General features: G+C 35.9%; 1 protein-coding gene and 1 pseudogene across 2 annotated transcripts in view; both read right to left on the bottom strand.

The window, feature by feature from the left end:
- LOC145965739 (proto-oncogene tyrosine-protein kinase ROS-like) overlaps positions 1-14106 on the bottom strand; it is a 43359-nt pseudogene that overhangs the window by 16717 nt on the left and 12536 nt on the right. Inside the window, exons 2-6 of the transcript XR_014436786.1 lie at positions 10977-11118; positions 10333-10426; positions 9873-10193; positions 9358-9660; positions 1722-1739 (exon numbers count right to left, since the gene is read on the bottom strand). The product of XR_014436786.1 is annotated as a proto-oncogene tyrosine-protein kinase ROS-like (transcript). The remainder of the gene's footprint in view (positions 1-1721; positions 1740-9357; positions 9661-9872; positions 10194-10332; positions 10427-10976; positions 11119-14106) is intronic.
- LOC145965758 (uncharacterized) lies at positions 12007-13292 on the bottom strand. The gene is made up of 3 exons (XM_083089446.1): positions 12989-13292; positions 12729-12897; positions 12007-12634 (listed from the first exon to the last, which is right to left on the bottom strand). Exons 1-3 carry the CDS (start codon positions 13208-13210, stop codon positions 12444-12446), a joined length of 582 nt encoding a protein of 193 aa, XP_082945572.1. The 5' UTR covers positions 13211-13292; the 3' UTR covers positions 12007-12443.

Below are 14106 nucleotides of genomic sequence, written 5' to 3'. Positions count from 1 at the left end.
TGAGAGATCGATAGGGAGAAATTGAGCAAAAAATTATCACGCTTGAAACACACGTGCAGGCGCTACGAATAATGATGGACGAGATAAAGAATGTGCTGAGATATGCAACATCTGACTCGACACAGTAAACGAGAGATACTAATATCGCAATATTAATTATGCCTCAATCAAACGTGCGAAAGAAGATAAACACCTCCGAAAAGCGACAACTTGTCGAGGAACTACATGCTCCGGCGAGAAGAAATTTACCACGAAGACGCGTCATTGTACGCGGATACGACGATCTGTGGCAGGCGGACGTGGTCGACATGCGTTCGTATTCTCGACTCAACAAGGGTCATAAATACATACTCACAGTTATCGATGTGTTGAGCAAGTATGCGTGGGCCGTACCGCTCAAGAGTAAGAGCGGAAACGAAATGTCCGAAACGATCGCAAAGATTATTGGAGACGATAAAAGGTGTCCGAAAAATTTTCAAACCGACAGAGGAAAAGAATTTTACAACGCGAGTGTGCAGAAACTCATGAAGAAACACAACATTAATCATTACTCGACGTATTCCATTATGAAAGCCTCGGTCATGGAACGATTCAACCGTACTTTGAAAAACAATATGTGGAAAATGTTATGCTCAACGGAAATTACAAATGGATCGACGAGCTATCTCGACTCGTTGTAGAGTACAATACGCGAAAACATCGCACCATCGGTATGAGACCTGCCGACGTCACTCCAGCGATCGCTGAAAAACTTTTAAATACGGTGTATAGCAACGTAAAAATTGCGGCTCCGACAAAATTTAAAGTAGGCGATTCGATACGCGTAAGCAAATACAAGACCATCTTTGAAAAAGGTTTCACACCTAATTGGACGACTGAAGTTTTTAAGATTTTGTCGAGGTGCAGAAAACTAATCCCGCGACATTCATACTCGAAGATTCGCGTGGAGATCCCGTCGCTGGAGGATTCTACGAATACGAATTACAACGCGTCGCTAATCCCGACGTATATCTCGTGGAAAAAATTTTGCGGGAAAAGGGTGATGACGTATACGTGAAATGGTTGGGAATGGATAAATCATACAACTCTTGGATACATAAAAATAGTGTATTATAAATATTTATTAAAATAATATACATATAAACTATATAAATAATTTAATATATAAATATTTAATAATATAAAAATATATAAAATGTATTAAATATAAAAATATATACATGGTTATGTACAAAATATACAATTAATAATAAATAAAATATACATTTATTTACAATGGTATTCTATAATGTCCCCATGGTAACGTATCGGTGGTTTCGGGTACGATATACCGCTTATCGTCGTACGGACTCAGAGCAATTTTCGTCTCGCAGATCGTGTATACTTGGTGCAGTTTAGATCGTATACACGACTGCTGACGCGTCATTTCAATTTCTTCTTTCAAACACCGCGTGTAGTCGTCAAATGTTATCGTTCTCGCAACAACGTTACTCTTGACACCTTTAACTTTCTTCGTGTCCTTTTTTCCATTCACTCGTAACGCGTACATCTTTGCTCTGAGCCCGACGAATTCGGTCATTATGGTACCGTTGTTTTCGTCCTTCATCAGGCCCGGTACCTTTTTATTTACAAGCGGTATACCGTACGCATTATCCACTGCATAATCGCTCGTGTCGAATCTGATGATATCGCGCTTCATATTCTCATACACATCCGCGCACTCAATGTGATATATGAGACTATCCGTATCGGTGTACATTACCTGGCATTTGTCGCGATACATTGGCGTCATATACTCGTGATGAAACTCGTACAAACATGTCTTGGATATGTCGAGTATGCACATACCCACGTAAATCGGTTTGTAGAATTTCACCTCGAGTTTGCGCAATTCCACAGCGATTAAGTTTTCTGAAAAAACGCTTCTGCTGTGGAAATTTGGTTTCGCGATCATTGCCTCTGCGCCATACCGACCATCCCACTTTGTTAATAATTTAACATCGACACGATTGCGCACATTTTCCATCGTTTTACCAAACACTGCATTGTTCATTAATTTATATAAATTTTTTTCGAAATCATTTTTAGCCAATGTTCTAAAATGTGTATTTAATTCTATGTAATTTCGAAGCCACGGAGATTGTGAAAACTGTAAAATTCGATGTATTTTTGTTACGCGAAGACCGTGACGCGTACACTGCTGCAGGTTGCGATAGTGTATCACGTAACGCTTCTTATCGTATAGCGTTGCAAGCAGTTTGAATTCCCGCTTGCCAGGTGGTTTGTCGCGTGTCGGGCAAAACGGCAGGTCAGTGTGCGCATCGTGAAGATGTTGCGGGTACTCGAGGTCCACTTCGAGGACATAGCCTGTAGGCGAATCTAGCGTGATGGATGATACGTCAAAATTGGTTATGTCGTCGACCCATCGAAAATCGGCATAGGGCAACGGTTGACACATTGCCCATCCGTACAAATTATTTACATCAAAGTACATCAGGTACGATGATGGTTTCGATGGATCGTACGACTCCATGTACTTGTTATTAGCGCGAGCGTATCTACCCGAACATTGACTCAGACCGCCGCGTATACCACGTTCGATGAACATAACCATGTCGATGTCAGTAAGCAGCTCGAACGTAATTTTCGTATGCTTCAACATGGCGTCCCACGTGTATCCGGGGAGAGTATAGTAATACGCGGGGTCGAGTCCGTAACTTTCAATACATTTATCTCGAAAGTTTTCGAAAATATCGGCTAATAACAAGACATCAATTTTAAGGTACAAGTCGCTATATTCGCCTAGCGCCCGAATGGAGAATCGCGTCCAGATGTTCTCGGCGTGCGCGTAATCGCTCTCGGATACAGTGTCACCGGTCAAAGAACTGTAAAACGATTCGCGCGGTGGTAAACACGTATCTTGCAACTTGTCAACAGAGTCGATGTATTCGTACGGAAATACACCTTTTCGTGTTAACAAATTGAAATGTTCGGTAGATAAATTTTGATATTCTGATTTTAAAATTTTGAGTTTGTCTTTATCCAAAAACGATGCCAATTTGTCGAGACTCGATGCGAGAAATTTGTATGAATCGATGAAACGTAATTTTACATGATTTTTTGATTCTTCATCCATACAAACATCTTTTGTGAATGAAATATATTTCTCTTTTGTTATCGGAAGTAACTCGATTCTCCCTTCGAACGATGTGGCTATTTCCTCGATAATGAAATGTGAATCGTAACCGGATAAATTATGAAAAACTATTGGAATATAAAAAGATTCTTTATAATTTAAATTGCAATTTGAGTGTGCTGGACCTCTGTACCGCCCGGTTAGATGGCAATGATCGCGAACGCGTGTATCGTCTTGCACGAACGGTTTTTCGCATATATGACATTGAGTGGCGCTATGGAATTTTTCCCACTCTTCGGACGTCAAATTTACCATGGGGACATTTGTTTTTAAAATATTTTTTACACGTAACGCTAAATTTTTGAGGTCTTCGGCGAACCAAGCTATACAATCGGCGCTACGACGCGAATGATATGCCGATAAAGATTCGTCATACGAACAATGTACATAGTAAGCTATACTAAATACTTGGTGATGTTGATATGCGTTTTTCTCTTCATCCATCTTGGCCAAAACGCATTCCAGGTCGGCGTAGACCACAAATGGAAGCCGCTCCTTCCGATTAAAGTTATTGAACTCGAGCCACTTGTCCTTATCGCTCGGCAATCGGACAGCGCAATCGTTCATCTTTCCACAGTCGACCGTATGCGACTGCAACTTGGCGTCCGAATCAAAGTAATGTAAGCATCTGTAAAAGAAAAATTTTTTAAAGATTTATATACAATTTGCTACATAACTTATAATTATTCAAATAATATAAATTAAACTTACCGGTCGCAGATATATTTCTTGTGCTCCTTTTTGCTCAATTGTGAGCTCACGAGCCGGGATAAATTCTTAATCCAAGTGAAATGTCCAACGCTGTTGTCGTCTTCAATGTACAGCAAGTTGATATGCTTATCCCGCTTCTGCTCCGTAAGACGCATCGGGACAATGCTGTTCTTGTCTTCGATGCTGTACACATTTATAGAAATGTCATTGGCAAGTTCAAAATTTTTTATTTGGTTCACAGTCACTGGAAACTCAATGTTCTGGAGATTCAGCACTGTCGTGTAATGCGGGTACGATGATTCCCGTTCCGCCTTTCTTTCGGCGGGGTATAGTGCGGCGACCACTGCCCAAGCGAAACATGCATTGTCCTTTGATTGTACATTAATCACCGCTCTTTTCAACATAATCTCCCGCGATAACTTAATGTGACATCTCGCACGCATAGGATTATACTTATTTATATTTACAGTTAAATTTAATATTCGCGACAAAGCCCACCCGCTGTCGCGTTCCTGAAACTCTTCCAGAGACGCTAGGGTGGGTTCGATAACGCGCCGTTCGTACCACTCGCGTAAATCGGATGTGCGAAAGAGTTCATAGTTTTTCGTGTTTATACTTTTATTGGCGCGTTTATCCCCAGCCACAAATTCACCGTTAAATATTGTGTTCACTTTCACATTATAATGTTTTTTCATAACATCCTTCACATGTTCCAACACAATGTCTTTGGCATCATCGAGAAACTGGCGCGGTTCGATGTGATTATAATTTATCACTGCACCAGTTAATATGCGGCTCTCGAACGCCGTATCAATCTCGCGCCACACAAGTCCATTTTGACGCGTGCTACATCCGGCACCCGTGTGTACGAAACGTCCACGTACCGAATTTTTCAACCCTTCGAGGCGCGCGATCCGAGCAATCAGCGATTGTCGATATCCGATCGATAATCGCGGTCGCTTGATGCGACTTTGCTCTTCCAACGACTCGATATACGTATCACATCGTTGCTCCCACACAATGTAGTCTTCCAATGAATTCACCAAAGTGGATTACTCTCGCAAACTTTGTTCCTCCATATTGTATCAGACTTGCGAAATGCACTTCCCAATGATAGTTCCGGATGTACTTTAGCTACTGGCGGGGTGTGCCTCTTTATCATGATTTATATACTGTCTCGTGCATATCATCGAACATTCTAGAATGATTTCATCTTAAAAATTCCCTGGAGTAGCGTCTGCAATTTAACCTTGATAATTTCACGTTTTGTCACATACATTTGAAAAATCTAACGTGGTTGCATCGGGAGCAGTCCTACATCGGCTTGATTTTAGCACATTCAGCTAAATCTTTGTCTAGGGGTGATGTGCGTTTTAACCTTGACGGTTAATCTTTGTTCCGATGTGCATCTTAACCTTGAAAATTTCACGTTTTGTCACGTACATTTGAAAAATCTGACGTGATTGCATCAGGAGCAGCCGTACATCGGCGCTCGATTTTAGCGAATTCAGCTAAATCTTTGTTCTGGGGATGATGATGTCATCGCAGCCGTACATCGGCGCGACAAAATTTTAGAGGAAATTAAAATGTCGTGTCAGCAATAATCCCCTCTACATCGCAATTTGCGATACTATTTGAATTGATATTAATTCTAATACGATCAGTATTGCATCAATCGCGCGTGTGAAAGGTTCGCTGAAGAAATCGATATGAATTTTTACGTTCCGATTCGAAACGGTGAAACTCCACCGTGTAAGAAGCAAAAATGTGACATGTAAGTTTTGATCGTTTAAAAATTTTATTTATTAATTTTTTAAATATTGATCTAATTTATATATTTTTATAGCATTCAGCCTCGTCGTGCGACTCGCATACTTGGAAGAAGATATGCTCTAACCCCAACGTCATACAAGTATTTGGACATTGGAATAAGCGTTGGAGCTGTGTCGTACGTGGAACTGATTCTCGGTGATAATCGAGGTAATCAAATAGTGTTGCCTTTTTCAACATGGAATTTGTTGATGCAGAAGCAAGCAGACATTGAACAATTTCTACAATCGACTGCTCTCCCATTAAGGATTGGAGATTTATCGATTGAAATGTATCAATCGAAAATTGTAAAACTCACATTATGTGACAATTCTTTGTACATGAAACCACTGACATTATTACATTTATTTAATTTTGAAAATTGTATCGATCATATGCACAATTGGTTATGTGAGAATACGTATCTCGTAAATGAAAAATTTAAACAATTTGAAACTGTTTTACGACGTAACAATATTACTACTGTATGCGATGCTGTAAAAACGATACGTGATAGTGACGTCTTTAACAGCGAATCAATAATCGATTGCGAATTATTAACATGTGCTGTAAATGATATTCTTTACGATGCGTGCAATAAATAATTATTTTTATTCCATCTATGATTTTAATTCTTTCCTTCCATACGAATAAGAATAGTTATACTTTTCTCAACACGCTCCGCTAAAGATGTAGAGAAATGCTGAGGTAGATGAGACGTGATGCTCTAGTTGGAATGAGACAAAAGATATTAAAAGATATATAATGAAGAGGAGCCTGCGACATTAGAATATTATTTCTTTCGTTGTTCTGTGCTTGTCACAAAGTTGTGGAGAGTGTGTGAGGAAGAAAAGTGAACAAAATTATGTGTATTCCTAAACCATACAAACCGAGGTCCGATCCTCGCTTTTACTCTGATATCCCGAGAATACACATTGCAAAATGTTTCTGGACCGAATCCTACCAACGTCGAAACCGACACTACTGCAAGGATTGTCGGTACGGATTTTATCGAAATTATGCATTAAAACATAATTATTTCCACGGGTTCTTCGAGGGACCGTTTACACCGTTTAGGTGCTGTCACTGCGGCACGGAGGTAACGGTGATAAGATCTGTCCTAGACTGCAAGGATTGTTACCAGGAATATTGTCATACGTTCCGTACCCTCAAGAGACAAGGATATGATGTAGATAATGTCCATCATAGTATATAGTACTGACCGAATGGAAATATGGAAGATACATTTTTTACCATCTGAACCTCCTAGTATAGAAGAGCAACGAGAGGAGTTGCTGGAACCTTATTACATGCTGCCTACTCAGAGCGAAAATTCGGCGACGCGTAACGAACTCTTCTTTCAAGAAACATAATTTGTAAGTAACTTTCAATTTATAATATATCAAAAGTTCTAATATAAATTATTAAAAACTATTCAAATGTCTTTTTCTGTTCCAGGAGCGGCTCCACTCAGCCCGGCACATCGACCCCTTAGCATTCTAGGAGCGGCCTCCTCCTTAGCCCGGCGCACTCCCCCCAAATATATTATTCTTATTATTTTATTATTATATTATTATTATTATTTTTTTTAATTTTATATCATATATTATTATATATTAAGCGCACACATACACACACACACACACAAAATTGTATAATACACGCACACATTTAAATAAATTTTATATTTTAATTTAAAAAAAAAGAAATGTATTTATTTACGCGCCTCTCCTTGCGCTCCCATTCTTTGCGTCTCTCTTGCGCTAGTTGTAAGAATTTATCGTTCTCTCTCTCTCTTTCGTACGCGCTATCGTTCTAACAATAAGTCTCGCGTTAGTTGTAAGTCTCGCGATATCTTCGTTCTCGCTCGCACGCGTTATCTTAGCTATTATCGTTCTCTTTCGTATGCGTTCTCTTAGCGATATTATCGTTCTCTCTCATTCATATGCTCATCGCTATCACTCACTTACCTTTGCGTCGTCCTTCTCCCACCTATGCAGCATCTTACAATGCGTCGTCCTTGTTCCACGTTGACGTCATCCTTGTCGTATGTTGATGTCGTCCTTGTCACACTTGATGCCATCCTTGTCGCACTGTCCTCTTCACACACTTTACGCTATCCTTTTCAAACCAGTGCACCGTCCTTCTCACACGTGGACACATCGCGGGCCCGCCGCGGATCCCCCCTTCCCGCGCGGACCCCCTCGTCCATCGCTCGCGCCGCGGATCCCCCCTACCCCCCGCGGACCCCCTCATCACTCGCTCGCGCTGCGGATCCCCCCTACCCGCGCGGACCCCCTCGTCCATCGCTCGCGCCGCGGATCCCCCCTACCCGCGCGGACCCCCTCGTCCATCGCTCGCGCCGCGGATCCCCCCTACCCCCCGCGGACCCCCTCGTCCATCGCTCGCGCCGCGGATCCCCCCTTCCCCGCGCGGACCCCCTCGTCCACCGGTCGCGCCGCGGACCTCCCCCCTACCCGCACGTGACGTCATCATCCCCCGCACGTGACGTCATCATCCCCGCGTGACGTCATCATCCCCCGCACGTGACGTCATCATCCCCGCGTGACGTCATCTTCCCCCGCACGTGACGTCATCATCCCCCGCATGACGTCACCCCCCCCCCCGCGTGACGTCATCCCCCGTGACGTCACCCCCCCGCGTGACGTCACCCCCCCGCCGGTTCCCCCTCGCCCCTCACACCCTCGGAGCCCCTGGGTTAGAACCGGCCTAGATTCACTACTATTGACAATAAAGAAAATACTGATGAAAAACTAAAAAGAACAAAGAAAAAGAAAGATCAGGCAATTTTAAAACCAAAAATTTTGAAAAATGAAATATTTCCAAAAAAAGTTCGTCTAGTTAAAAATAATGCTTGTTAAACAAAATTTGTTTCTCTTGTTTATATTATAATTAATATATAATAATTAATATATAATTAATAATAATGTTTATCTCTTATGTTAAATATATGTAATAAAATATATATTGATTTAATAATTTTAGTTTTTTTTTGCCAAATAATTTCTTTGTCACTATTTAATTATGTACTCATTCTTGCATGGATAGAGGCCAATCACTATCGAACTGTTAGACAATAACTGTATTAATATGGCCAATGATTATCTTTTTTGACAGGATAAGTGTTTCTTTACATAATTTTTATTAATTCCTAAATTTTTATGATGGATTTTATTTTATTATGAATTATTATTATTTTTTACAACTATTAGTAGTAATTTTTTTTTCGAAATTATTAAATTCAGGTTAATAATTCAATTTTTGTTTTGCGATCTTGCTTAAGTGGCCAATCACTATACTGTTTACCCCTATTGCATCACATTATATACACCACTCAACTTGTATAATAGGGAATATAAAATTCTAAAAAATATATAATTCTAAATATATAATTATATAAAAAATATATAATAATAAAAGCTAATTATTTTACTCATTATAAAACATTATTTTAACAAAAACAGAAATTTGTATGTAGTAAAATTTCGAAATTCTATAATAACTTATTAATTTTTTTACTTATGATATTAATTATGAAACGTAAAATTATAGAAAAATTACAAATTTGCATAAATCTTTAATGGAAAATTATTTTTTCAATTGAACGATAGTAAACGTACCTCATAGACGGTGATACATTTAAATAGTGAATATCAGTTTCTACTTTGAAAATCTCATCAAATTTAATTATGCGATTTTCCCACATTGTTAAGTCGAACTTTACAATATGAGAAGAGCCTGACCCATAATAGGTGAAATATAGACTTCTTGCTATCCAGTCAATGCAAAGATTATGTAGATAATGATCAAAGCTAGCCATCTTTGTGATATTATTTTCATTAATCTTCAATGTCATTAGATCTTTTTTGTCACTCCAATAAATTCTATTGTCTTGTATCGAATAAGCGGCATATTGTACATATCTGAAAAAAAGGAGCTATATTCTATTACTGATCTGAAAAAAAGGAACTATAATTGTATAGTAAAAAATTATAGCTGAGATTTCTAATTTTATTACTACTATAATGTTGATAATAATAAACTTGAGCATAATAATAATAATAACTTTAATTTTATAGTTAGTGTTAAAAATAATTTCTGATAATTATAACTATTTTTTTATCAGTATACGTACTTTGACGTTACTAAATTAGTAATGGTGTTTGAATCCACGTCAAATATGCGGATACCTTCGTCCGTTTCGATTAATAATTTAGGTATTGGATTTTCATGTGTAGTCGACACATTGATTAAATCCGTGTAAGGACCAGCAACAATTTTAGTATATGCACGTACTCGAAAATAATATGTCGTGTTAGATGTTAGATTGTGCACCGTGTGCTCCAATTTTGTAGCTGTGATATTTTTATCGTCGCAGGTTTCTTTAAAGTCCTCGAAGAAACACTGCACTTGGTACCCTTGTATTATTTCATCGGTAAATTCAGGTTGGTTCCATCTGTAAAAAAATAAAATTTTAGCCATTTTATATTTAACAAAATTATAACAGAATTAACATTTTGATATATTTATGTCGTTGAATTTAAGAAAAAGAGAGAAAAATGAAAGAATACAAACTGAGAATTTAGATTCCTTACCTCAATGTCACAAAAATGTCGTTTACTTTTTCTGCGAATTGACTGTCAAATTGTACAAATGCTCTGAGAGATGTTGGCTTGTTCAAACTACTTTCTAGAGATTTTAAGATCGTACATATTAACATAATTATATATAAGATTAAGTGGATTATCTCAGTAAATCAGAAAGAACAATTTAATGTGAAAATAAAGAAAAGAGAAAAAATAAATGTAAACTACAAAATGGAAATTAGTACAGTATTGACCTTTAAAAAAGTAATATAAGCATTTTTTGCGTTATTCAAGATTTAGAAAAGTAATCGTTAATTCATAGCAAAAACGAACAAATAACTTTTAATAAAATGACAAGTACTTTTCGATAAATTCCTATAGCTTAAGAAATCAGAAGTATAATATTTACGATTGCTTTAAAACAAAGTAGCAATTTAATAAAATTGACTTTACCTTAAATTATGACAATTTTTATGTACACTGTTTATATTATGCTTTTCTATTTCTTTTTTGGACGGAATTAGAATTTATATTCTTCTTACTACTGGAAGATATTTTTAGATTTGATTTCCACTCTCTCTTCAATTTAAATTATTTACACTTTTTCGTCATAGATTTTGTTATTAATGTTTTTTGCATTTTTTGCAACTTACCGTTAAATTCTGGGATAATAGAAATATTTAGAAGTGTAACTTCATCGACTTCTCGCTCATTTCTCGCAGCACTATCAGAATGACTCCGGTCAGATTTGAAATTTAGTATATGATGATCACTTTTCTCGGACATTGAAATATCCTTCATAAAGTATAACATACGAAAAGAATTAAGTGAATATCGTTGAAGCGGTTGTTTCTGGTGCTTTTAATGATAAATTATATAAATTATAAAATTAAACGAAAAATTGCCATTCGTTTTTTGTTTGCTTAATAATACCGGTTTGATATATACCATTCCTAAATGATATAAATTGAATGTGATGTAGTTGTATTCATATCGTAAAATCTATTTTTTATTTATTTTTTTTAAGACATCTTGTATATCAAACATAACTCATGTCAAAAATAAAATCAATCAATAGGTTAACGAGAGTCAATGAGGATTCATAACAGCTTTTAGCAAGTAGTACAAGAGAAAGTGTAGCTCTTTGCAATTATTAAACAATTTTGTCTAACGATTTGATTCTTTCTCATGAATAGGTTCCCGAGTAGAAATTTTAGAAGGGCCCTAATAGTGGCCTGATAAACATGCCCTAATGCCTGATCAGGGGCTTATCAGGTAGCCCTTGTTGGGTCCCGACCATAAATGTGACGTCGAGAATTAACATTGCCTGATCAGGTTTTCCTTATCAGGACCTCATGACTGCCCCTTGCTGCACCTTATATTTCTAATAGGGTACTGGTAGGGCATCAATAGGCTTATATCGATAAAATATTTTATTTATTGATCATAGATTAGATTATAATATTTCAATAATATATTTTAATAATAATGTTATTAAACCGTTTAACACTTATTATACATAAATAATATCACATATGTATGACTAAACGTTTAAATGGCATATTTAATTGGTCGCTACTTCTGTAGAGAACAGCAGCAAAAAAGGACAATGTTAAAAAGATGTCGATTTGACCGCCAAGTGTCATATGATTTTTCAGGATATTTTCACTTGAGGGCCAAAATCAACATCTTTTTAACATTGTCCTTTCTTCTTTCGAACATGAAAATAATATCTAACATTTTCCAGATATGATTTCTGCTGCGCAGATCGCAAATATAAATAATGCAATGTCGCTTAAAATTTCCAGTTAAAAGTTTGTAAAATAATCGTATCTTGCTGAAATTTCTGCAGCGACGCGAATCCAGTATTACGGAAATACTAAAATGATCAATGAGAAAAACGAAAGAGAGCGAAAAGCTACATGAACATGTGTTACAAATAATTGAAATAAAAATAATTAAACGCTTAAATGTGACTTGCCATTGTATGTGTCTTGTAAAAAATTAATGAGCTTTATCCTAGCACGTGAATATATCTTACATTTAAAACATATAAGCGTAAACATAATATACTGTAAAAAATATAAAATTTCACTGAAGATTTCTTTTACGTTGAAGATTCAATCATCATCATCAACAGACTCTTCATATCGATCACAAGTATGAATTTGGTTTAATTTTTTTTGTCGCATTAATCGATGACCTTCCCAATCTTTGGCATTGTTAAGTACGCTGCCTAATGTTGAATAATACACCTTGTCTGTAATAGGCGGATGAGCATTTGATTTTGAATATTCTTCGACAACAACTTCTGTAATTTACGAAGGAAATTTAAAAGCGATTTATAGCACAACAATTGAAAAATTATAAAATACAGATATGTATAAATTACAAAAAATAATTACTTTGAACGCATGACGAGAAAATAGTTGTCTTTAAAATCTGCTTTCCTTCCATTTTTTTAACAGCCGTAAACGCCATAGCTAAATCTCTCGACATATATTTTTTAAAAATATTAGTCAATGACTTTAATAAAGTCATGCTTGTGTCGACATTTTTCCATAAATTTAGTTGCTAAAAACACATAAGTAGTAAATAAATACATTTAAAATTAAGTATACAATATTATAAATGCAAAATAAGTAGATAAGCAAAAACATCTTACAAAATCTTGTCGAAATGTATTGTTTTTTAGGTTTTCTTCAAATTCCATGAAGTCTGGTAGCGTTTTACATGGAAATTCTATACCATGTTTTTCAGCAAATTGAATATCAGTGCAAATTTGACGAGAAATGTTCTTTTCAAGGGATAAAGTATTTTTCAACTCATTTATGGTTAAAGTTAGTTGTGTTAACTGTGTACATATACTTCTAAATCCGGATGCCATTAAGCGCTCTAAATCTGTAATATAATGCAATAATTAAAATTAAGTATAAAATAATCACGCAATAAAATAAATATTAATAAAACATGCCATTAATAGTGTGTTTTCTCTCGTCAAGCTGACAAAAGGAACTATTTTTCTCAATACTATGTTTAGTATTTGAGATAATATCGTCATCATTGTATTCATGTCCTAGAAACCAACAATTAAAATATAACATCACTTTACATATTAACGTTATTTTTATATAAGCAATTATTTGCAACTTTGAAGTAAAATAAAAATATTGTACATACATATATATCCTCAAAAACATCTTTTAAAGTAAAAATAGTTGTATAAAACAGTTACATATATTATACTATAGATTTTTAGAATATTATAGCAGTGTGTATCGGAACATGGTTAAATATATGTTAAAAAAAATCGCGTAATAAATAAACAATTAACCTTTAGTTGTACAATTGAAACTTTCCATTTTCTTCAACTTTTGTTTATTGCATTTGTTTAAAGTTCCTGATTTTTTTTCCATATTTTTTGAGATTACTGCAATATATAAAAATTACATAATTTTTATCGAAAAATACAGTATAAACAAATATTTATTAAAATAAATATGCAATAACAAAATTTAAAAAATAAAATAAATACATACTAGTCTTTATTGCACTACATTTATAAGTTTTTTCACACTTTTGCATTGCACATGATTCTGTATCTTCATTTAAAATTGCTGAAGGAAATCAAATAGACAATTATTCATTGGATAAATAGTCAATAATTAATAAATTAATTAAAATATTTACATTCGCTCTCTTTACTAGAATCACTAAACCGGCTGCAGGTATCATCGTCACTATGTAAAGGTGGAACATTCAATAATGTTTTTTCTAAATTAT

Source organism: Camponotus vicinus, unplaced genomic scaffold (genome assembly GCF_025532165.1).
Source record: "Camponotus vicinus isolate PSW18456_S1 unplaced genomic scaffold, iyCamVici1.0 SCAF_14, whole genome shotgun sequence".
NCBI classification, from domain to species: domain Eukaryota; kingdom Metazoa; phylum Arthropoda; class Insecta; order Hymenoptera; family Formicidae; genus Camponotus; species Camponotus vicinus.
This window is presented reverse-complemented; position numbering and strand designations above follow the sequence as displayed.